The sequence below is a fragment of the Clupea harengus genome, unplaced genomic scaffold (assembly GCF_900700415.2).
Source record: "Clupea harengus unplaced genomic scaffold, Ch_v2.0.2, whole genome shotgun sequence".
NCBI lineage: Eukaryota > Metazoa > Chordata > Actinopteri > Clupeiformes > Clupeidae > Clupea > Clupea harengus.
In genome coordinates this window covers 36,647-62,305 of record NW_024879717.1, presented here as the reverse complement: position 1 = coordinate 62,305, position 25,659 = coordinate 36,647, and the positions used below count along the sequence as shown (strand labels likewise).

Below are 25,659 nucleotides of genomic sequence, written 5' to 3'. Positions count from 1 at the left end.
CCGCCCCTGGTGAGGGAGCAGCTGGGCTGGGTCTTCTGTAAACCTCCATGGCATGTAGCAGTCAATGACCCAGTTTCATAAGAAGTATACTTTACAACAAATGTTTAAACAGTGGGGTTTCCTTTTCAGATAGCATTCATGTCCTTAACTCGTGGATTCCCTGCCACAACTTGTACTCATACACCCATCACTCCACAACACAAGTGTTTGTACTCATAGACCCCATCACTCCACAACACAAGTGTTTGTACACATCTCCCATGTTTATTTCAGAACTGTAGGCACTTTAAGGACTGAGAACATACATTTGTATTCCTTATAACACAGATTATGTTGTATATAAATTAATATCATCTATAAATTATTGTGTATTAAAATATACAGACTAAATCTTTGATGCAAAACTGGTCAGGTCAAAAAAGATCATAGATGATGAGAAAAAAAAAAAATCTTAAACCGAACACTGTGAATGTTATTATGAAATCTGTACCAATACAGAAATGAACAGGGTCAAGCACGTACCTCAGTGTAATAATACTGATTAGGAGATATTTCATAAAGGGGCTTTAACCTCAAACTCATTTGTCATTAATCTACTACTTAACAGACCATCAATGGCAGAGTGACACAGTCATTCACCTGGATAATCAATCCACTAATCTATTCAGCACCATGAAGCTTGGTGTCCTTATATTTAATAAAAACATTATTTGTCCATTATACACGTACAATTAAAACCTAAATCATCCTTCACTCTGCATGAGGCAATATTGGCCTTGGATCATTAAGACAGTCCTTTTTTTTTGTCTTTGGTCAGCCTATCTATTCAGAGACCTTGAGCGCTACACAGAAACATTTACCTTTAATAAAAACATTTACTTTTATTTGTTAAAGAGCAGTCTCTAGAATGTTTGCCAGAATGTTTTGAAAGAATGAGGCAAACGGTTAAAAAGCTGAGAGGACAGACTGAAGCAGATGTGGGATGCTGGGAGAAGAGAATGTTCCTGGCCATTTTCAAGTATATTTAAGACCAGCTGTGTTTCAATTCATCAGCCATTTCTTAGCAAAGGCCTGTCCCACTAGCCACACAAGGGTTACCCTTCAGTCCTGGATCATTATGGCCGGCACACCCAGGTGCTCAGCGCAACGGTGCCTCATTCTGTTGTGATCAGCAAAAGCACAATGTGCTTGATGTGCACTTCATCCATCCGTGAAGAACACTTAGGAGAAGTTGATTGGCCAAGTATACAGAACCACAATACATCATGTACAAACACATCTTAATGATGTCATTTGGCGTGACGCACACATGATGCACGTGTACAAGTACTCAAACCTGCTTATCTAAGCAAAGGACAAGCTGTTAGCGGACAGAGCAACAATCTTATGGTGAGTTAAAAAAAAAAAAAAAAAACAACAAAAAATAAAAATCACGAGAAACTTCTTGTACCCTTAAAGGATAAAAGCATCTTCTGTCTTTTGCCATTTCCCATTAGTATAGACAAGCAATAGATTCTTTGAACAGTACTGACAATTTTGTCTTCAAAATGTTAATAAAACATTCAATATCAATGGTAGATGTGATTTAAAAATGATAGTACAGCACATTATATTCAATAAATTCCATTTTTGTTCTTAAAAACACAAATATGTAGCTCTACATTTTAAAAAGTAGTAGTCCACAACTAAACATGACTCATAAGAAATGTTTCACTGTCTCACATTTCAATTTACTCTTACAACAATGGCAAAAATACAAACACAGTTTTTTTTTTTTTTTTTTTTTTTTTAAACGAACTTTGTGATAAATTAAGCCCTATTTGACTTGTAAGAAAATCTGTGTTATTAAATTCCTTATGCCGAGGCATCATGTAATAGTTTCTCAGTCTAGAGACGTTTTGTTGTAGTGATGTTTTCATGGACTGAGGCCCGGAGTCTTTAAGCATAAAACTCCTTGGTAGGGGCCTTCTGGTAGGCTGAGACTGGGGGCTTGCGCTCTCCAAGGTCATAACTTCCTTCGTCTTTCTTCCTCATGCGGTAGACCAGGAGCAGAATAAGGAATAGAGCAAATAGGAAGCCAATAACTCCTCCTGCAATGACCGCTGAGAGACAGACATATATATAGTCAGACAAGAGAAGCACACAAATGACTCAAGGTCAGTATATTGTTCAAAGCTACCATACATACTTCAAAGCTTCATTTCATTTCATTTAGTCATTTAGCAGACGCTTTTATCCAAAGCGACTTACGTATACACATTTTACATTTACACTGATGGCACACTGCACATCAGGAGCAATTAGGGGTTCAGTGTCTTGCTCAAGGACACTTTGACAGGGAATCGAACTAGCAACCTTCTGATTACTAAACGACTTCTTTACCTCCTGTACCACTGTCGCCCCTAAAAGCTACATCATACAGTGTTGTCATGGTTCAGAGGGATACCCGAAGACCATTATTTAATAAGACTGAGGTTCTCAGAGACATACCTGCCAGCACCTCAGTTCTCTGAAAGAGGTTTTCAGAGCGGACATCATGCAAATCCTCATTTTGTTTCACACTGCGTCCATTGGGAGCCCTGCTGGACTCGACCTCCTGAAGCGAGTCCTCCGTCACCTCAACCGGGGCCTGGGGTAAACAAAGAGGGAAGACGTGTCATACCACAGGAAGCAGACACATGATGTGAGACAGGAAACCCCCGTACAGAATGCCAAAAATACAGGATGTTTTTCTTTTTTAATGGTACCGGTTCCTGTACGTTCATGAATTGAATCGAATGGCACACTATGAGCAATGTAGGACAAGTTGGGAGCTTGGAAAGTCCCTGAACAAAGACTGTACTGCGGACACTACACAGCATTAACAGAATGAAGCAGTGATATGCACCTCAGTTCCCAAGTCCCGGTCCTCTGTGGTGTCAACCTCAGCGGTCTCCGTGTAGGTGTCCTCGCTGGTGCCTGTGTCTGTGTCTGTGCTGGGTGAGGTGGCCTCGGGGGCCTCCGGGGTCACTTCAGGCTCTGGAGTGCTATACGAAATCCTCCTGGTAATCACCTCATCCTCATCATCACCGTCTCCTGAAATGAGTTCAGAGGAAGAGGGTGAGTTCAGGTGTACATTCTCACCAGGTACAAATATGAATCAGTAGAGCCGTGAGGAGGCTCCACAGGTCCAGTAATAGGCTGTGGCCTACATGACAACAAAAGAGGCATAATATTACACCTTTAATGCCCTGCCCAGATGTAGCAATTTTACTTTAAAAAAAAAAAAAAAAATCACTTTTTGGTCACCTAGGAGATGTGGCAAACAGCTACCCAATGTTATTGTCAAGGGGTTATGTTTTTCCATTTCATTCCACAAATTAAAATCTGTTGCTAAGGCAAGCAATTAGACACCTTGAAGATAAGCTGTGTGTGCACAAGCTTGTGTGTGTGTGTGTGTGTGTGTGTGAATATTTGTGTAGGCTATATACCAGAGGTGTGTGTGTGTGTGTGTGTGATATATATATATATATATATCTCTCTCTCTCAGCAAGCTCAGCCTGCATACTGTAACAGACGGAGGTGAGAAATGTAATAAAGTCTCATAAATAATAGAGGAGCTCTCCAGCAGACATCTGCTGGCTGACTGTACTGGTCTCGGCTGACCGCACGCGACCGCAAGAGGAACATCTGTCTGCCCCGCACATGGCTGTCCCTGGTGTCTGGCAGCAGTCAGGAACCCCGGAGCACAACTAGTGCACTCACAGCATGACCAGCAGTCTCAAGGCAAGACCAGTGACCTCACAGCAAAGCCCAACTGCTTCACAGACAAAGCCCTCATAGCATAGAAATCAAATCCTTACAAGCAGAAACATAAAAGATTAGTGAAAGCAAGCACAGGGGCACAGCCAATAGTATCACAGCAGGGCCAAACACCTCAGAGCACAACCAATAGCTTTTTAGTTCAGGGAATAAACATCAAGAACAGCCAATGGCATTACAGGACAACCAGCAAACTTAGACCACAGCCAAAAGACTTACAGAACTAGCAATCTCAGAGTACACTCAATTGCGCGGTACAACTGGCGGTACAGACACGAGAGACAAGAGAGACACTTTAGACTTTAATAGGCCAGTAAGATATCTTTGAAAAATCTCATATCTCATATCTAAACCTGACTACCACAACAACTCCACATCAGCCCACATTTCAGGTTTAGTACTTAAAACATTGGATTGCTATGACACACAAGCTCGTCTCCGCAACAAGACAACACGGTTTGGTTGTTTTACGCAACACGCCAGAAGCAGTTCTGTAAGCAGCCGTCCTGGACACATCGGCCCTTTATGGGAGCGCGCGCGTGATCGCCAGGTGTGTGAAAGAAAGCCACACATGACATCTGAGGTCTCTCCTGTTCGTCCGCCTCACGTGTCTGGAAGTAACACCTGGCATACTGTATGTTCAGAGCCACTGACTGTAAAATGATTGATTCCTTGCAGTTTAACTGTAAAAACAAACACGGTGTATCCAGCAACATGTGCAGCCTCATTCACACATGGCAGGAGCGAATGCTTCGCCTGACCCAGTTTGTTCATCTTGGAATCGCTTCCCATGATGTCATCCATTTGGCCACATGCAAAGCAATCTGGTTCTCAGTTGAAGCCATGGCGGAATATAACATGATGGCACTATTACACATTCAGTCTTTCCAGAATTTTCCACCTAAAGATTCTCTCAGGCTTTTTTTTTTAAGCGTGTGTAACTCTTACCCGAACCCGAGCCAGAGTTGAAGTCATCGTCGTCTACAGGGAAATCACCAGACGCCTGGTCTTCCAGGTACAGGTCATCCGCAGGAGAAGGAGACTGTGCTCTGACCTGGAAGAAAAAAAAAAAAATGTAGAATGTTCACATGGTTGAATTGGACGGTGTGCTTCATCACAGACCCTATGGTAGATTGTTCCGGCATTTACCCTCTCATAAGTAGACAGGCAGGCCCAAATCCCATCCCTTTACTATGTTACTGACTCCACAGCTAATGCTGGTGCTGAAACAATCATATTACAAGGGCTAACTAATTCCTGTTGATAACCATTCATGATTATCTGGGTTTTATTACAGAAGCAGAACAACAATAAAGGCCGGTGAGATTTAGCGGTGCGCAGGAGGGCAGGAGCCCACTCTTCTACTGCACACAGACTAAAACAAGACGTCCAGTTCCACACTATCGTCTCCCTAGGAACAGCCCAGAGAGAGAGGAATGTTTGACTTTCTCCTTCCAAACAACAACAACAAAACAAACAGCCTCCCAGACAAGAAGCCCACTCTTAAAACATTTACACCAAACACATTCTAAAATCGAAGACTTTTCACCCTGAACATATATACCGGTACCTACTTAACCTTGTGTAGGTGTAAGGTGTAAATATGGATGAATTATGGTGTAACATTGTGACATCAACAACTCACATCATTATTGTCTGACTGATTGTGTTTGAAAGATGACACACACTGCGGTCTCTGTTTTTCTTAAACTATGACCCTCTTCCTGCTCTGCTTTGCACTGAGCTGCTGCTACTGATCAGACAGCTGACACACTGCATGCCTGTGACTGTGTGAGAGTGTGTGTGGTTGTGTGTGTGTGTGCGCGCGCATCCTTGCCTCCCTGTGTATTCACTCTACAAATAAACATTGACACTAAAGAGCCTGCGTGCAATTTTCCAGCCTTTGCTTGGGTAGTGTAAAAAAGAATGACAGATAAACAGGGTCTAAGAAGAAGAAAGCCAAAGAGTCTGGCTTCAAAGAAGGCAGGGACGGCACAATAGCATGAGGCCAGGCACCCTGCCTTTCAGACGCACTGAGGGAGAAAGATGATTAAACCAGCACAATACAGGACCCAGGCTGAAAGGAAAGAGATGTTTAAATAAAGCCATTTAAGCCTTCTCTCTCTCTCTTTCTTTCTTTCTTTCCCTGTGAGTGTGAGAGAGAAAGAGGGACAGAGGGAGAGAGGGAGAGAGAGAGAGATTGTGAGTGTTGGTGTTTGACAGCTGAGTGACTGGGGAATCTCCTCCCTCAGACAAAGCCCTGGTGCATCTCATTCATCGTGCACACACAATGACACTGCGTACACAAACTGTAACACACACACACAAAAAGACAAAAACACTAGTACACAAGTACACAAATCTCCATTATGAATAATAATAATAAAAAGCACTTTATTTATCCATCTGGCACTAAAGAAGCATGTTTCCACCTCTTCCAAAGGCTTCCCAGGGGCCACTGCCTACTCCATGTTGTCCATGAGCTGAATAGAAATAGAATGGCTGGAACTAAGGGAATAGAAAACAGAGCGTGATGTGCAATATTACAGAGTTTTCCGCAGCCTGGTGATGAATGGCAGGAGTCCCTGGGGAGCTGAAGGTTCTCTCAGCACGCTGATCTGTCTGTCTGTCTGTCTGCCACAGGTCTCTCCCTCACACAGGTCTCTCTCCGCGTTATATACACACACTGGCCCATGGATGGGGGATTTCACCACGTCTCGTTTTCACTGCCCAGATATATGGCCAGTATTTTTCTCTAGAATACTGCAATATGGGCTGCAGCACCACAGACAAAAACACATCTAAATGAGAAGAGCACTCCGAGTGCAGACGTCAGCCAAGGCCAAACACTCAATCTCGCAATGTTAACCAAAGTGAAAAGTCATTTGTGGATCCGTCCCACGATTCAGGCGGAATCATTTAATGGGTTCTTTCTTGGCCCATTCTACACCCTTCCACCTTTGCGCAATCCTGCTGACAGGACAAACAAACGAACAGACAAACAAACAAACGAACAGACAAACAGACAAACCAAACTGAAAGCTTAACCACCTTGGTGGAGGTAGACATTAAGAAATGTCCATCAACCTACTGTCCATATAATAATATATAGAATATTACTTTGTGATGTAACACACACACACACGTCAGTGTGGTATTCAAGACACTATTAGGCTTGAGCTTCTGGAATTCTCATTATGCTGTGTTTTTGTATTTTTGGGAGACTAAAGTGACTTGTAAAGCTGGGCTTGAGGCGCACAAATCTTTGATGAGATAAATGGCTTCACCATTTTATCTTACCATTTTTCTACAAATGTGTCTATGGGTGTTTCAATGTAGGCCTGTTTTATTGTAACTAGTGTATGCGTATGCCAACATAACACTGAAGTATCTGTGTTTGAAATAAGTCCTTGTCACGTGACACTAGCCATCTCATCACTCGTTTTAAGTGAAGCGATCATTACTAACTTACAGGCAGTGAAAAGGTACCAGACAAAGTTGGATCAAATGATCCTGGTTCTGATCTAAAACACAGACAGGACTGAGGGACGGGTTTAAAACTGATATGCACTCGCACAGATGCACAGATCTCTCTCTCTCTCTAACACACACACACACACACACACACACACACAAACACACAAACACACACACACACACACACACACACACACACACACACACACCAAAAATTTTTTTTTTTTTCTATGTTAAACAAGCTTTCAAAAACAGATAGAGCTTTGCTAGACATGCATAATATTTCTCACCTCTAACTACTGTGTGTATGTGCTCTCTTTAGGTGTGTTAGACGCAGTGGTGTGTGTGTTTGACGCAGTGATGTGTGTGTGTTTTTGACGCAGTGGTGTGTGTGTTTGATGCAGTGGTGTGTGTGTGTGTTTGACGCAGTGGTGTGTGTGTGTGTGTTTGACGCAGTGGTGTGTGTGTGTGTGTTTGACGCAGTGGTGTGTGTGTGTGTGTTTGACGCAGTGGTGTGTGTGTGTTTGACGCAGTGGTGTGTGTGTGTGTGTGTGTTTGACGCAGTGGTGTGTTTGACGCAGTGGTGTGTGTGTGTGTTTGACGCAGTGGTGTGTGTGTGTGTGGAGGTGATCGAGGAGTGCATTCCTGGGATGGACCTGAGCCACAGTGGCACAGGCATGCCATTGTATGCAGCTCTGAAAGCGCCTTTCCCTGGATGTGAGAGAGCACCACACCCCTTCACACAGCCCCGGCCCCTGTCCACACCCCACCCCACCCCACCCCACCTCCACCCACCAGCGGCCTCTCCACTAAGCTCACCTGACCAAACCTAGGAGGTGCACCAACATTTAAACAACTACATACTTGTTTCATATTTCCTGCACATGACTTACAAGTACTGACATTTTCAGCAGCTGTATGGGAAATGCACTGGCCTGAGACTCTGAAACTAGGATGAGATTATTTTTCCCACAGGTACAAACCATAGCCAAGCCAAGCCAAGCCAAGCCAAGCATTGTGTTTTTAAGCGCGTCATCTGCTCCATCACTGCCTCTGCTTAGCGTCTGCAAGAGGATATCAATCAGCGCAGAGGACAGAATAGTCCTGTTCATCTAGTTGGGTCTGAAGTGCTATCTAGGGTTTAGCAGTCAGTCGTCATGATGACACGGGTGGATGAAAGCTTTGGTCTAATACTTAAAGAACACACTACAGCTGGAGGTGTGGTCCAGGCTTGGATACACAGGCCATTGAGGTAGTCAAAAATGGCTTCCGGTAAATGTGGCATTATTAAATCCAAATCTGCCCAAAGTACCTTAGGTTGTAGCCGACTGGATTGCATGTATGAAACACTTGGTTGGTGAAGCCCATCTCATCCAGAGCTTCAGGCCCTGAGGCTGAAGTAATACAATTATTCCACCATACGCTGCCTCTTCACACATTCCTAGGCGATCCGCTGAGCCGACTGCATCTAATGTCATCTCAATATGAAACAGACCACCAGTCTATTTCCTGTGTGCTCGTCGCTGGCCATGCCCGAGTCTGTGGCTCTTATTTCCCCACACACATAGCTCTCTCCATGGCTCTGGAACAGCCAGATCAAGTGGAAAAATGTAGGGAGGCTGAGCTCAGACTAACAATGGCTATTACTCAGTGGTTCCCCCATACCCGGGAGTCTGTCCACAGCATCTCATTAGCCTCAGGCTCAAGTTCAGGTTAGCACCACAGCCGGGCCTAGTGCCGTTCACACGCCGGAGGAACATGTGGACAAACATTCAGTGCTCAAAGCTGCTTTCCGAGCTGAGACAGGCAACATGGCCAAAGTGGAGAGAAAAACGGGCAGAAGGAATATTCCAATGAAAGCCCAACAAGACTTGACCTGAGCTGACGGAGTATACTGATTAAAAACATTAGATGTACTTTGAGTTACTGACAGTTACACATGGTTTCATATTGTGCTCTTTGCGACTCAACTATCACCATGGCACTGCAGACATCAAGCCCTATTTACTAACTTATATAATGGAACCACAATTATACAATCTGCTTCTCATACCACTAAGTAGTTCTTATCCATCTATGAGAGACTGAATTACACAAGGTATGCTCTAGTCTAGACATAGTGTACATCGTGCTGATGAAAACTGCAACTGCAACTGTATTCATTCAGTATAGACTGTATAAAACATCTGTTACTATATAGGCAATTTCATCAGTCTCTCAGCATGACAACTGGCTTTCAACCAGCCAAGAGAGCCTAGATGTTTGGGATGATAAATCCAAATCATGGATGATGTAAAGCCTATCCAGTAGCAACAAATGTATACACAATACATCCATGAACACACCTGCACACACATCTGTACACACACACACACACACACACACACACCACTGTCCTAAATGTGCTGGTGAGCAGGACACGGCGATAAATGCAGCCCATTCAGACCGCTGGCATGTCTGGTATTCTTAATATGCTTCCACAAATACAGGTGCAGCGCTGGCCAGTGTGCAGGGGCTGAATTGGCTCAGACTGGTCATACTGCAGTCATACCTCACCTCAGGGCGAAGGAACAGTCAGCTTGAAAGGAGCCGAAGGCAAACACATATATTTTTGGCTCTTGAACTGAAAGAATGTCTGTCAGCATAGCATGGTCATTCGGAGTCTGATATTATTTACTGACGGAAGATCCCACAGAACTCAGCACCTATGTGTGTTTGCCTCTGGGTTTTAAAGACGACTCTAAGGCAATTTGTTTTGACTATCAGCACTATCCTGATGCCTATCCCTCCTGCTGTTGTGCTGGCGTCTTGCCAATCAGGTCCCCTCAGGAGGCATAACAGCCGTTAGATTTACAGCGGAATCCTCCATAACCTATGTGTTGCAGTAAAAGCATGCATGGTATGTTTCCTAACTTTAATTCAACAAAGACCTTTCACCGGCCGTACTGTAGTTTCAGAACACTGACTTCCCCATTGAGTGACAGAGATATTTTAGTGATGCTTGATAAGCTTTTACCTTTACATCACTTGTCACATAACGTAACTGAAATAATAACTTGCATAGACTAAATAACAGTTATACACGGTGCAGGAAAGATCTGACCTGTTGAACCTTACAAACATTCGCAAAACCTCAAACCCACAAATATTCAGCCCTGGAAGAAAAGATCTTGGCTCTACAATAAGTCTTAAATTCCAGACAAGCTTTTGGTCTGATAAAGGGCAAATGTGTTCGAGCACGGCAAGAGAGAGGGAGAGACAGAGAAAGAGACACAGTGATGTGGTCAAAGTAACACTGCCTAGGTAGACATAGCAGCTTGGTGTGGGATAAGATATCTGGATCAGATCAAACTCTCTGCACGGCATGTTGCTTGTAGACATGACATAACATGTTCCCCACCAAGATTTGGACACCGATTTGGACACCAATGTATGTCCCTCAAGACGATTTCCTTTCCTTTCCATTGCAGAGTCAAAGTGTCAGGGCCGAGCGGTAGACGGCGCTGCCAAACCTCGCCGTTACATAGATTATTTTGGATTGGAGGGGTAATTTTAGAAGCGAGGTGGAAGAAAAGGGAAAACAATGTTTTTACTGCAGTTAAAACGGTTCAATCTGCAAGTAGTACTGACCGTGAAATGAAGTGCGATCTGCATCATAAGATGTAGATTTCATCAGCTAAAAGGTGTGACCAAGCGCCATGTCTGATTCTTTTCTCTACCTACATTTTGCAAAACATTTTTGTGAGCTTCCAATCTTCCTCCCCTCTTCAGTTAGGGAGTCCTCTGTCCTGATCTGTGCCCCTTCAAGCCCAAAGCAGGACACGTCCTCCTCCTCCTCCTCCTTCTCCATCTTTTCAGCAGAAAGATGAAGGACTTCACTAAGGAGCCCAGAGGGCCATGCTATGCTCCCTGTTACCACCAGGCACTTGGGCAGAACCTCCACCAACGAACAGCAGTAGGTGTTGCAGTTCCATAGACAAGCCCAAATGGCTTCCCAGCCAACTACATTCTAAACTGTGCCTATGAGCACAAGGCTTGAACCCAAGGTCCAAGTGTACCAGTGATGCTGAAAATCCTTTATTCTTTTATGTGTGCTGTATGCAGAAACCCTACCTCTGAAGCTGACTACAGTTTGCTTACACGTCTCGCTCACTGGCACAACACTGGAATGTATGAGTTTAAAACGTTCAACCTGCATTCAACTGTTTTTTTGGGTGGACTCGAGTGGATACTGCAAAGTGGCCTGAACGCAATTTTCTCCCTGCAATTGTGGAAAACACATTAATGAGATATGGGCTAATCTAGGGTTTGAAGAGAGCTGAGTCATTTGGCAGAAAGAATGTAAAGACGGATTGCCACACAAAACACTGGTGGACTGTTCACTAAGCGCGTTTGAACCCTTTCACTCCATTTTAAGTGTCGTCAAGGAGTGAAAGAGGATTTTGTTTTTGTTTTCAAATATGAGTGTTACTAATGACTTGTCTCTGAGGACACCAAAAACCATTGTTTTTAAATACGTGTCAAAAATGACACATTCCTGTGACAAAACTAGTAGTTTTAAGTAGGTAGTTGTAGTAAGTAGTTTCCCTTGAAAAGTTATGAATTTATGAAGAGCTATGGATTTAAAAAAGGCAGGTCACTGATTTATATGTCTACAACAGGCATTAAATGTAATTAAATGCACACCGAACAAAGTACATTTTGTTATGAAGAATATTTATCATTGAGATCCGGGTTCTCAAAAGGTTTCTGAAATGACATATTTAGTATCGGTCTCAGCAACTGAAACACACTTGATGAACTGAAAGGTACCGACTGAGCTGACAGACCACGGAATCCCCCCTGAACGAGTGGTGCTTGTGGAGTGGCTGTGTAAACAGACAGCAGCCTCCTCTGAAGGCAGAGCATAGGTGTGTGCACACAGGCCAGTCGGACATGTTGGGTCTCATCTGTGCTAAGATGTGCTCAACAATAAGAGTGAGGAAAGAGAGAGAGAGAGAGAGGGGGGGGGGAAACACGCACATCTGCGCTATATACTAAAACCATCTGGCCTGGACAGCCCCATTTCCTGAGGAAAAGTAAGGTTGTCCATATATGGGGGTTTAAGCAGGGCAGGGGACAGAGAGACGTCAGCCTAGTCCACCCACAGGGGTTCTGTCTACAGCCGGGGCTTCGCACACTGTCAACACACTTGCATAACATACCAGTGAGCAAATGGTCAATATAGGTTTTGTTTGGAGTACAATTAATCTCTTCAGAGGGCGGGCTGTACGGAGAAAAAGCACACTTGGGGATGGAACAGACGTGGGAGAACGTATACTCTGGGATAAAACATATATATACAGGAAAACATACTAATGGGACAAAATACACATGAATGTACAAAGTGTCTCGACGTGGACCTGAATTAGGACTGCCTGTGCTGGCTGCGCTGCAGCTCAACACATGACCCTACAGAGCAGAGCACACATACATGACACCACACCACACCACACCAAACACACAGAACCAAAAGTCCAAGGTCACATTCAGCACACACTGTTCAGCAGATGGGCACTTTTCAACTGAATTGACGGTAAACAATTTTCACTCAATACATTAAACATTTACTTCTGGGAACAGTGGGATGTCTTAAATATATTACATCTGGGGACAGCTTTGTATGAAACTTATTTAAATATCAGTGACGGATCATCGACTATAACCAGATTTTCAACAGGCTGCCTCAGGTTTTGTAACGACTGCTTGACTGCTTTTGGGGCTAATTTCAACCATGAGGTGACATATTTACAGGAGATTACCGTTTCAACCTACTGTTTCATCAGTGATTTCTAATGTAAACCTATCGAATGATCAGGTACCCCAAAAAGCGAAGGTCCCTCCAAATGCCTCCACAGTGAGGTAACGAAGAAGCTTGAAGAACCCTCTACACTGCCCTCACTGTTGTGCTCAGCTTGAGCATGGATAGGGTCACAGGCCAGAGCTCAGCCTCTCCTCCCCCTCTCACCTACAGGCCCCATGCTAAATTCCTCTTTCATGAACGTGAAAACAGTGGTTGATGCAGAAAGCAGAACACGGCCTCTACCGTCGCACACTCCTAAACCACCCCCAGCAAGATAGGCCAAGCCTGGCACCAACCCCTCTCTCCCACTTACTTCCCATTTGTTATGCTCATTAGAAAGAAATAGATGATTTTTACAGGTGATATCAGTAAGAGTTTGTTACAGTTCCTGGTCTTTTACCCAAGCCAGGGGTTTACGTAATGGTACTAGCCAAAGAGGACATAATGGACAATGACAATAGTTTGGATACTGAATTCTTACAATGTTCGAACTGCAACCATTTTTGTAAACAACAGTCTTAAGGCCAGAAATAGTTTCACACGATCCAATTAGGGCTTTTTCAGTCTGGCGTCCACCTGGGTCTTCTGAGACCTGTGCACTCTTGTGGCTCAGATGACAGCTGATGTCTGTGTTGTTGCCTGCCCACTGTTATCCCAGCAGGTCTGCTAAACACACTGATTGGGGGAACCAGCATGTTGAAGCAACATAGCTGATGGCAAATCCAACAATTCTAACCAAAGAGTCACTTCCTAAGATGTTGCAACTTTAAGGGAGATCCACTCCACAGGTTAGACAAGATCACAAGGAAGTTGTAATTTGTGAACGCAGAGATGAAGCATGGAATGTTGAAGAAGTGAGTTACTACACTCTGAGAGTACAGGATTCTGGGACAAAGTGTTACGTGTCCACTTCCATCTGACTCATCTTACCTTCCTGTATGATTCCAAAACTGTTTTTAAAAGTCAAGAAGCCATTTTGTGACAAATCTGAGGTATGCCTTTTTAGTGACAATCAGGGTAATGCATGAAATTCCACAAAATGTCATTTTTTTCTTGTCATCATGGTGTGTCTAAAGCAGGAGTCCACTTGTAGTTCCTATGATTCTACAGCAGAGTCACTTCATAGGCTACACAAAGTCATTAAAGAGCACTTAACATTTATAACACCCAGTTTCAATGTGGATGATTCAACCGTCTCAAGACACTTCTGAGTGATAAAGCGTCTACCATGTCTACACAGCTTCCTTGTTTACAGTTCATCCCAGACAGGCATGAGAGTGCAGAGTAATTCACACATAGATGTTCCCCTTAATAACCTGTAAAGTAGACAACAGTAACTACTGACACCCAATGTTTGCACTGTATGCGATTCATTTCAACCCGCTGTAGATGTCCTTCACGTCGATTTTATACTGGTCCACAGAGAGGGATTTTGCTAAAAAATCTCAGTATTGGTCAACACATAGTCAAGTAACCACCCTAAAAAAGCTCATTGATAGTCCTACAACAACCAGTTTAACCTACTTATTCATGTTTGCTTGACAACAGGCCTCTGGACAATATTTTTTATCCAAATCAGTGGTGTCTAACCTTTCTGCAAAACAACAAAACAGTTGACACCAAACATTGCCATCACATGTCTATTTTTACTTGAGAAAAACAGCGCTTAAGTTTGGAGGTGAGGGATGTTATTCTTTGTGGTTGTTGGTATGGAGGCTTGGAAGGCAGGTTATGCTTTGTATCCAAAGGAAGGGTGAGGATCCGTAGAGCTGACAACACGTTTTGTTTCGGGGAGTTTGCACTCAGCATTGTACACCAAGCAAAGCAAACAGACTCTGTGGTTTATATGACATAATGGAGTTTGAAACTCGCCTTTTGAATGGTGAGTCGTTCATTTTAGCCACATTAACCATAATGCGCGGGTAGGCCATGACACTATAGTTAGATCATGACCAGAGTCTCGTGACTACAATCAGGTTTCACAGAAACCACTCAAAATTAAATGTATTTGCAGGAGCGAGGGGAGTCTGTTGATTCCATTAATCTCAGACGCTGGAATGCTACCTACACTTCTGGTAACTAAAATGAAAGTTAAGGGCACTCGGTTAGAGGCAAGAGAAACAGAGTTAAATCAAGAGAAGATGTTTGTATTTGTTTCCAGATAGACGTCTACTTTACACTTTCAACAAATCCTCCTCACAAATCCATCTTACTTTGGCCAATGCAGCTGAAAAAGGCAAAGAGTGAACAGTCTGACGTATAATATACGTAACCATGCTGAAATATACAGTTAATACGATTTACAACAACTGGGCTACTTTATCCTATATCAGAGACACTTGAGCCAGTCAGACATTCAAGTTACTATAAAACAAAGGACATCAGGCAACGATAAACGTCAACGATACCTTTTCTCCCGAAAACCAGACCAGCGCGGAAAAAGTCAGGAGTATCCAAATATGCTTCATTATTCCTCAGAGCGTAATCTCTGATAGGGCGATGTAGATCACTCTCACAGGTCTGTCTCACTTGTTTGATTAACGCGGTGCCTGCGCTTTCAGAGAAAGTCCAAAACGCGTCTTCCAATTTTTATAACGCGTCAGTGCGTCACTATCCGGTCTTTACTCCTCACGACGTCCCTGTTGCCTCCTGTTCTTGAAAATTTGCCAAACTCGCTAACGCTTTGCAATTCATATCAGACCGTGCGCATCGTTGAACGTCGGAAGCAGCAGTGAAAACAGACTGTGGATGCAAATATACACGGGGAAGCCGAGGGAAAGGCTATGCTTTGATTGACAGGTACTTGGGCCATAAGGAAGCAGAGGGAGAGGGGGTCGGGAAAGGATGCTCTGCACTTCGTAAGCGTGTGTCAACCATCTGGGCAGCCAAGTTGACTTGCAGGGAAATGATTCTACTCCTGGACACTGACTGCTTGAGACAAGGTTTAAAAGAAAGAGCATTTATAATTTAAACAATATTATATTTATTTATATATTATATATATATATTATATATATATGTATTGGTTAATAAGCTATCTTATTGCCCTTCTCGGTAGCCTTATTCGATTGCAGTTGTAATAATGAATATATAAATAGATACACATTTGTATATATTTTTTCTCCGTTTTGTGATTTTGGTGTCGGCGATGCCCGGTATCCTAGCTGGTTTCTTGTCTCCCCCTGGCGATCATTGGGCAACATTCTGTGCCTGAAATGTATCACGAACACGCTGAACCACAATACGGGAGTTACGTCAAACCGAATAGATACAACTATAAAAGATATAAGGAAAGAAGATGTACACAACAAACACTATCTTTAGAACGGTGTATGTGACGTACGTTTTATTGTATGATACAACAGTCAAAATATGATTAGTGGGATAACATGATCACAGTCTCTCGTTCTGGTGGTTATAAAACAGCTAAAACACGTTTTTAAAACACCATCTTACACTTATGCATACAGAAAAAAAATGAAAGTGCAGGAATTGTATGTCTTAGGCATATGAGCACAAAGGCAATGTTAGGTCCTCCTATCTTGATGTAATGTTATAAAGAGGCATCTATATTTATCACAATATCCAGTGGTCTGTCACTGTGATTAAACAATACAATTTGGCAAAGTCTATTCCTACACCTCTGCACTGCTCTGCATCAACTCTTCAGGATGAGGAAACAGCAACAGGGTGTATGACATGAACTGTATGATTACAGGAAGAAATACAAAAACTCACACCACAAACTTGCATTGTGAAATTAACATTTCAAATGCAAGTTCAACATCTGAATGAAAAACAGTCTGCTTCTGCTCAACATCTGAACTTCAATAACATGAATGAAAAACAGTCTGTTTCTTCTTTTGCCTCATCTTTACTCCTCAGCATGATTCACCAATCCACCAGTATTTGGTTTGTGCTTTCATCACCATCATCATCATCAGTATCACCATCATCATCACCATCATCTGACTCCTCCTTTGATGTCTGTCCCTCTGGCGGAGGCGATGTGGCCCTTTTTCCATACTGGGGGGATCTAGAGGGGAGAAGTTGAGGGAACAGGCTTTTGGTACACACACAGCAGCTGAGCTCATCAGGGTCACTTGGTCTAGTCATTCTAAGCTCAAGGATTGACAGAAAGGTAATGGCTGCTTTCATCTCCAGGCCAATCCAGAGGGGTTGACAACTCAAGGAAAATAACGGTGATATATACTGATATTATAAGATGCATAAGGTGAGTACTTTGCCCATAACACAACAAAGACATGCATGACATCATCTGTGCCATCTTCACTAGTGCGGTCAGTGTTATGTGTTAGAAAGCTATACGTCTCACTCACATTGCAGAGGGATTTGGGTTAGTGAACCAAGAAGGATAAATGAATACATATGAATCCAGCATGTTTGGTTTAAGGCCCACAGTAGGTTCGTTTCGCAAGATAGACTACGGACATAAAGAGTACCAACATTGTAAAGTCACATAGCCAAGGACCATCTTCTTTATGCACCAGCGGCTTGTTGATCTCTTTAAATGTCCAACCACAGACTGTTTTTTTTTTTAATAGACTGTCTCAAATCCAGTGATCATTCGGAACACTCGGTTGCTGTGTAACGTGCTAAATGCTGACTGCTAACAAACAACCGTTTGCTCCTCAGCACACTGAAGAAAACACATTCATGCAGGTTTTCCATAGTTGTTGTGTAAACACCACCCCCGTGACTAACATTGCACACACACAGAGTGGCAGTAGAACTGAGAGACTCCCACAGTACTGCTAGCTCTGTGCCCAATGGGGATCAGTCTGACTGGGCCAATTTGTGGGTAGGCTGTCTGAGGCTGAGACTAATGGTGTGAGAATGTGAGAATGTGTGTATGTGTATGTGTGTGTGTGTGTGTGTGTGTGTGTGTGTGTGTGTATGTGTATGTGTGTGTGTGTATGTGGGGGTGAGTGTGTGTGTGTGTGTTCTACTCACAGGGGGTGGAGAGGACGGCTCCAAGTGTCGCCCCAGGAAGGAGAGGAGCCGCCTCCAGATCAGCCCACTGCCCAGGAACATGATCCCCGTCACCAGCCAGAACACGCGTGGGTCCTGCAGAGGCACGGGCACAGGCGCACACACACACACACACACACACACACACACACACACACACACACACACACACACACACACACAGGCACAGACACAGGCACAGGCACAGGCACACACTCAGCTCCAACAATACTGCACACAATAGTCTGTCTGCGCCTTATCTGTCTAAAAGGTCATCTGATGATGTGGAACAGGTGACACAGCCAGCATTTAGTCTTTTCATTCACAAACATTTACATCATCAGGGTAACCTTTACAGCATTATCAAAGCCAAACCTGATTATTTCTAAACATCGGTCACAAACCATAGAAATTCACATTTTTGAGCAGTTCATATATGAATTGCTACTCCAGGATGCATTCTACAGATCCTGGATCTGTCAGAACATTACTGCACGTATTGTTTTTGTAGAGACCACTACTATGTTCAGTTCAGCTCTAATGATCAGAATGACTACACACAAACAGTAGGTCTGCTAATGTCCTCTCCCATCATGTGTGTGTACAGGACTATAGGTAGAGGGGTAGAGGTGTGCACTCAAAAAAAACTCTGGCCAATCAACACGTCGCTTCAGGAGCACGGATGGGAGGGTGTCATTTCATTGGCTGTTGAACTGAAATATCAACAACCTTTCGCCCAGATCCGTGGCCTGCATCTTAATGCTGTCCACTTTGTCTGTGCTATAGCCAACTGACCTCTTCTAAGTTGGACTCCAAGTTCATCCCAAAGGCAACCCCGATCAGGCCAAACAGGGACAGGGAGAAGGTGCCCATCGTCAGCTGCAGGTTCAGCCGCATCATCACATTTCGGTGACTTGGGCCATCACAGCGACAGAGAAATATGAATGAATGAATCGCTTATGCTCAGAGGGAGAATGTTAATAGCAATGCAGATGGACAAATATTTCACAGGGTCATTTACTGCCAAATAATAGGTATTACTCTTTTCAGAAGGGTTATTAGACCAGATTCTGAACAAATGAGATGCAAATGAGATGTACATAATGTCTATCTCAACAGCTCATCTCTACAGCAGGAACAAGAAACAGTTTGGCAGGAAGAAGAAACAGTTTGGCTATAATCATAGTAGGTACATAATATAACATAATAGGTAAGTAATGATAAGACTAGCATTCTAGTCTGCACTGTAACTTTCACAACACTAACTTTAGGTTATGTGTGTCCACCCGCATGGCCTACGCTATATATCACACAGCTCCATCACTTATACTTAGCCCACTTCACCATGGGGGGCGGTCAGAAGAACTCAAATGTATCATTTCACCTAAACCTATGCTTTTCTTAACCAGCACATGGCTGAACACGCAAATCGTGCCATTCTGACGGCAACTGGTGAAACAGCAATTTAAATGATTTTAAAAGTCATTGGTGCAAAAGCCAATGGCCACTATTTAACAGAGATTATCTTGACTTCAAACTTCCCCTTTCTTGTATGTCTGCGCTCACCTGTCCAGGTTAATGAAGATGACGCTCTCTGAGTCATCAATCAGGCCTTTCAGCTCCCGAGTGTTGTTGCCCAGCTCCTCCGCCTGCAGTAAGTAGTTCTCCAACAGCAGTTCCATCTCTTCTGCGTGGTCAATGCCCAGACTGCTCTCTTCACTGCTCACACACACACACACACACACACACACACGCACGCACGCACGCACGCACACACGCACACACGCACGCTCACGCTCACACACACACACACACACACACACACACACGCACACACAGAGAGACACACACACACACACACACACACACACACACACACACACACACGCACACACAGAGACACACACACACACACACACTTCTGTCTTAACATGCCCATTAACTAAAGCTGGTTTTGTGACTATATATGACACATGGAGAGACTTCACTTACAACACACGGGGGTCTGTCCATTTGGTCAGACACATCTCTTCGATGAGCTCATCTTCATCCAGGATCTTTAGCAGGCTTTCCTTGAACACTTTGACGTCGGTTTCCAACTCTGAAAGACTGAACATGTTAAAAGCAAGCGCTCGCTGCTGGTGAGCTCTATTCGATGGGAATCCTGCTGCTCATGTTTCATGTCAGTTCTCCACCAGTTTCCCACTAGGGGTGGGGAAAAAAAATCGATTTTTCGATTTCTCTCGATTCTCTCTAGAACGATTCTGTCTCGATTCAGAAAAGTTCATAATCGATTTTTTTAATAATAAAAATATATATATATATATATTTTTTTTTACACATTCATTTTGTGTTGAAATGCAAGCTGCATCGATTATTGCATTGTTCATAGAAAGTCATAATTGTGACAAGGAAAAACTTTTTCTCTAATAAAAAAAATAGAGAAGGTAATTCATCTGTTGATTTTCTTTAATTATCAAACTCAAAGTAGGAAGTGATTTGAGACTTTGAGTAGCAAAATCGAGATGCATCGATAATCGTTTTATCGGTTTAGAATTGATAATCGATAATCGGTTTAGAATCGATAATCGGTTTAGAATCGAATCGTTGACCTCTGAATCGGAATCGAATCGAATCGTGAGGTGCCAAGAGATTCCCACCCCTATTTCCCACTGTGGAGATTTCCATGAACTTGCCTTCCCAACAACTTCAACTGGTTACCTTGGCCCTCCTTGTTTGTTTGCTGTTGTACTATGTGTATGTACAGTACCAGTCAAAAGTTTGGACACACCTTCTAATTTTTTTTGAGAAGTTTTTTCTTTACTTTTATTATTTTCTACATTGTAGACAACACTTTTTTTTGTTTAGTACATAATTCCATATGTGTTCTTTCGTAGTTTAAATGTCTTCAGTATTAATCTACAATGTAGAAAATAATAAAAATAAAGAAAAAACTGAAGGTGGAAATTAGAAGTTGTGTCCAAACTTTTGACTGGTACTGTATGTCATATTGACAAGTTCTCTATTTTCACCCTTTGGATGCATATTATCAGTTCTTCAAATACTATTTGCCTATACAATATTGTTACATTTTCCAGGTTGTCTTTATACATGTATGATACATACATAATATGGTAATGTTATTCGTAGTTGTTTCATGGAGTTTTAGTCACTGACTTGGACTTCATAGCTGTGTTTTGGAGACTGTAAACAACTCTTCACTCTTTCTGTTAAACTCCTTATTTAACTGAAAATGTACCAAAGAACTGGCACTGTATTTCCCCTTCGACTGAATTTTCTCAACTCCCAACTCTACAGGTCTTGAACTGCAGAATATGGGTGCCATTCAGACCCAGCTGCACTAATCTGAGTCACTGAATCCGCACTAACTGACAGCATGTGGATCAGAAAGTCTTTAATGAAGTATGTGATGACATACTTACCCCTTGCTGTTGAGCAGAAGCATGTGCAGCTTACTGCGGTCGGCAGACAAGATTTTTGGATCCACCAGAGATTCAAGAGAGTCCATGATCTGAGGGTGCATCTCGTTCAGCCTGGCCTGCAGAGTGTTCACCTGTATCAGCACACGAAACACAGGTCAGAATGCTTGCTTCAGGGTCACTCTGGAAAAACACAGGTCAGAATGCTTGCTTCAGGGTCACTCTGGAAAAACACAGACATTGATCCTTTAAACACCTACAGATAGACCTAATACATATACATCAAAAAGACTGTGTTTTTATTATACACGTGGAATGACTCTGCATGAAGGCAGAGAAAGATGTCTGTGAACTCAACTAGACAAACGCATCATATTTACTGATACTGACATCGTAGGGATACGTTTACCTGAACAGCCTTAACCTACCCTGTGCTGCAAGAGGGCCTCCAAAGCTCTGAACTCGAAGGGTAAGGAGTAGGTCACCAGAGTCCCTTCTCCTGCCAGCTGTGGGCCCAGCTCCAGCACCAGCCACTTATCCAGCCCGAAGCCTCTGAAGTCCAACACCAGCAGGCATTCAGGCGTCACTATGGCCTTCAGAGACTGGAAACACACACGAGAACGAGAGGACGAGACCTGAGACCTGAGACCTGAGGAGGTGCAGTGGCTCACACACAGTGTGCAGGAAATATGTGTTCCAGTGAAATAACCCCAGAACTGAGTGACAGAAATGTTTAGCATTTATGCACAAATAATGTTTGCCTTCCATTGGCAAACTAACAAAACAAACATGATTCGACACAATACACAAATGAGCCAAACATTATGACCATAGACAGATGGAGCAGATCATGTTGATTAACTCGCAACAGCAGTACTACATCAAGGTCACGGATATATTAGACAGCAAGCAAACAATCAGTTCTTGTTCAACACTCCTGCTCAATGCAGGGGAAAAATGGCAGGTGTAAAGAGCTGAGTGACTTAGAAAAGGGTGAAATGGTTACGGGTAGATGATTGGCTAAAGGCATCTCTGAAACAGCAAGTCTTGTGAGGTGCACACCTGGTCAGAAGCAGTGAGAACCGACCGACAGTGCTCTGGGGAGGGATGGACCATAAAGCAGAGGCGTCCCTCTCTACCTTTAAGAAGATTTTGAAGACCCAACTCTTCAGAGAGCACTTCCCGTCCTAACTGGCACTTCGACTAGTGCGTAACTTGCAATTACAGCAGTTACATTTCTGCACTTCTTTTTCTTTTATTTCATTTTGTTATATTTCTTATGTAAAGTAGTATTTATTGTTACACCAGGTTCTATTGCTCGTAGCTTGACTATTCTCTCCCTTGTACGTCGCTTTGGACAAAAGCGTCTGCTAAATGACTAAATGTAAATGTAAAGCATTAACAGGGCATTGGGCACCCAAGGCTCAGTGACGTGCAAGGACCAATAAAGGCCGTCTTATCTTGTCCACACTTGCAGAGGGGCTACTATGGCACAAGTCACAGCCAATGGGAATGCTGGTCAGGGGAGGATACACAGGGCATTGCACCCACAGACCAGTCAGAGTGGCCATGGCCTCCCATGTCTAACGTCAGTAGCCTCTACTCTGGGCACAGGTACGTCTGAACTGGAGCGTGGAGCGAGGGAAGGAGGTCACCAGGTCTGACCTGAGTTTTCTTTTACATCAGGTAGCCAGCCAGGTCATGAACATTACGGGCAGTGATGTTGATGAGAGAAGAAGAATGTGATATTTTGGCCAATATTCTGCTGGGACACACTGGGTCCGGACACTCAAGTGGAGTCAATTTGACACGTGCCACCCACCGAGACATTTTTGTGCACCTATTCATGGCAATGGTATTGGCCAATGGCAGCAGCCTCTTTCAGCTGTATAAAGTTCCCAGTCACTGCACACAATGTTTGGAGAACATGACAGAGTTGAAGGTATTTCCACGGCCTCAATATCCAATTAAGCCGATTGAGTATACAGTGGGGAAAATAAGTATTTGAACCCCTGCCGATTTCGCAAGTTTGGCCACATCTGCATCAAATACAAATAAAGTCATAAATGTTATAAAATGCAGTTTTCTGGATTTGTTTGTTGATATTCTATTTCTCACTGTTAAAATACACCTACCATTACAATTATAGATCACACATTTCTTTGCAAGTGGCCAAACTTGCGAAATCGGCAGGGGTTCAAACACTTATTTTCCCCACTGTATGTGGGATGTGGTGGAACAGCAAGTCAAATCAGTCGTGGCTCCTCTTTGCATCTTACAGGACTTCCATCTGCTGTTAACATCTTGGTCTCTCTATCTCTAAGAAATCTTGTAGAGTCTAGACTCCATGTCTTGGCAGGTCTGAGCAGTTTTGACAGCACATAGAGGGCCAATAGCATAGGTAGTCACAAGAGGTGGTCAGAATGTTTGGGCTCATTGGTATATAGCTAACCATAGATAGACAAGACATTTGATTAAATTAAAGAATTTTGATTTTAAATATTTCTCTAATTCAGACACGTAGCCTAGTACAGGAACATCTGATAGTGTTATCTGATGTCAAAGTAAACTGAACTGGAACCAAATATAAATTAGTGTTGCAGTATGGGAATTACATAACCACGTTTGTTTTGCTGTTTTTACAGCATACAACACTGGGCAAAACAAATAAAAATACAACAATTAACACAATATAATATTATAACATATTATATGTTCCTATGAAAACAGACACAGAACCCCTGGTAAAGCTCAAGGACAGAGAGAGAGGTAGAGCAGTACCTCCATCTGCAGGATGATGATGTTGTTGCGTGTGGTGATGCTAGTCTGGTGCTGGAACCTCAGGTCTCGGGCCTGTAAACCCAGTTCCTGATACAGCTCCGTCTTCTTCTTCTCTGGAGAAAGATGATAGTTGACAAACAACCCTGTTAAGCTATTTCCCATTACAAAATGCCCCACACTATGGACTTACCGGAGGAGGTGACGTTCCCATTTTTTTCAAATCTCATCTACAAGTTCAAAGAAAGAATAGTTAAACACAGTTAATCCGTGCAGTGTAAAATATTACTTTAGTTCACTGATAATTCTCAGTTATTTTACGCCTACATGTGTGTGATCGGAAAATGCTTCAGAGACTTTAAAAAAAACAAAACATTTTGTTCTCTTACCACAACAAAAACGGGAGCAACACTGGATAGGGAAGCCTCTGACACTTTAGAGCGACACGACACAGCTGCAGTGGAGACGGATAGGCCATTGTTATTACTTTACACTATTCTATCATTGAGTTATCTGGTTATGATGAGAACATGTGTAGGTACACATTTACATCCAATAAAAAAAGGGTGATCAAACTTGACACTTACAGTTGAAACGTGACTTCTGTAACAATGTTAAATGTCTGTGTATATGACCCCCATGACTTCTCGTCGTTGCTGACGTGCAGTGATGAGAATTAGGAGGACATCTGAAAGGTGATCTTGAACCCTTCACTGCTCGGAGAGGCAGAAAACTTGAACAAGCTAAAAATGTAAGCTCACGTGCCCCACGCAGTCCCTCTCGGGAAATAAACTTCATACATGCTTCCATCTCGCCGATGTTATATTGAAAAATGTGACTTTTGCTGGGACACGTCCATGTTTACATACAGTGTGTGGAATTAGCTAGCCAGTATGACCAGTTGATTCCAGCTGCAACCGGACACAGTCCCAATTTTAATATTTTCGCAAAACAATTTTCAATGTGCCAAATTCAACGTTGGTTACGCGACTTGTATACCTATGGAGGTCTTTAGCGATCAAAACAATTTCACCATGCTAACTAACTAGCATACTACTTAGCCACTTAGCTCAGTACCGCTATTTACCCTACGAGATAGCTCACGCTAAACGATGGAAGAAACTTTTAGCTAACGTTCGTTCAGTGTGGCGATATCCATAGTCAGCATGCAGAAATGCGTTGTTGCGTTTCCTGAAACGTCCTATTAGATGCAAGCTCATACAGCAAATGTGAGGATAGGTTAAATTATATCAAAATTAGCTAGAGTAAGCTAACGTTACAGTGACACATCTGAGGCAAGACTGGTCCTAACCACAATGCAATGGGGTG

At 43.1% G+C, this 25,659-nt stretch overlaps 2 protein-coding genes across 2 annotated transcripts; both read right to left on the bottom strand.

Moving 5' to 3' along the window:
• Positions 1-244: 244 nt before the first annotated feature.
• On the bottom strand, positions 245-15,864 carry LOC122129977 (syndecan-2-like). Its single transcript, XM_042704722.1, has 5 exons — positions 15,529-15,864; positions 4,750-4,855; positions 2,888-3,075; positions 2,491-2,629; positions 245-2,102 (listed from the first exon to the last, which is right to left on the bottom strand). The coding sequence occupies exons 1-5, from the start codon at positions 15,586-15,588 to the stop codon at positions 1,939-1,941; spliced, it is 657 nt and encodes a 218-aa protein (XP_042560656.1). The 5' UTR covers positions 15,589-15,864; the 3' UTR covers positions 245-1,938.
• Positions 15,865-16,435: 571 nt separating this feature from the next.
• LOC122129976 (magnesium transporter MRS2 homolog, mitochondrial-like) lies at positions 16,436-25,646 on the bottom strand. Its single transcript, XM_042704721.1, has 11 exons — positions 24,918-25,646; positions 24,720-24,784; positions 24,524-24,560; positions 24,334-24,446; positions 21,981-22,154; positions 21,556-21,686; positions 20,105-20,221; positions 19,679-19,831; positions 18,908-19,025; positions 18,095-18,208; positions 16,436-17,156 (listed from the first exon to the last, which is right to left on the bottom strand). Exons 1-11 carry the CDS (start codon positions 25,138-25,140, stop codon positions 17,085-17,087), a joined length of 1,317 nt encoding a protein of 438 aa, XP_042560655.1. The 5' UTR covers positions 25,141-25,646; the 3' UTR covers positions 16,436-17,084.
• Between the last annotated feature and the right edge of the window lie 13 nt (positions 25,647-25,659).

Bases quoted from the DNA above. Each gene is read 5' to 3' on its own strand.
- LOC122129977 (XM_042704722.1), bottom strand. From the start codon at position 15,588: ATGAAGCATATTTGGATACTCCTGACTTTTTCCGCGCTGGTCTGGTTT. The intron at 2,630-2,887 runs GTGCATATCACT...TGTTTACCCCAG, and splicing joins ACCGGGACTTGGGAACTGAG to GCCCCGGTTGAGGTGACGGA. The intron at 2,103-2,490 runs GTATGTCTCTGA...TCTGTCTCTCAG, and splicing joins GAGAACTGAGGTGCTGGCAG to CGGTCATTGCAGGAGGAGTT.
- LOC122129976 (XM_042704721.1), bottom strand. From the start codon at position 25,140: ATGGAAGCATGTATGAAGTTTATTTCCCGAGAGGGACTGCGTGGGGCA. The intron at 24,785-24,917 runs GTAAGTGTCAAG...TCTCCACTGCAG, and splicing joins ACAGAAGTCACGTTTCAACT to CTGTGTCGTGTCGCTCTAAA. The intron at 20,222-21,555 runs GTAAGTATGTCA...TAACATGTTCAG, and splicing joins CTTCTGCTCAACAGCAAGGG to TCTTTCAGAGTTGGAAACCG.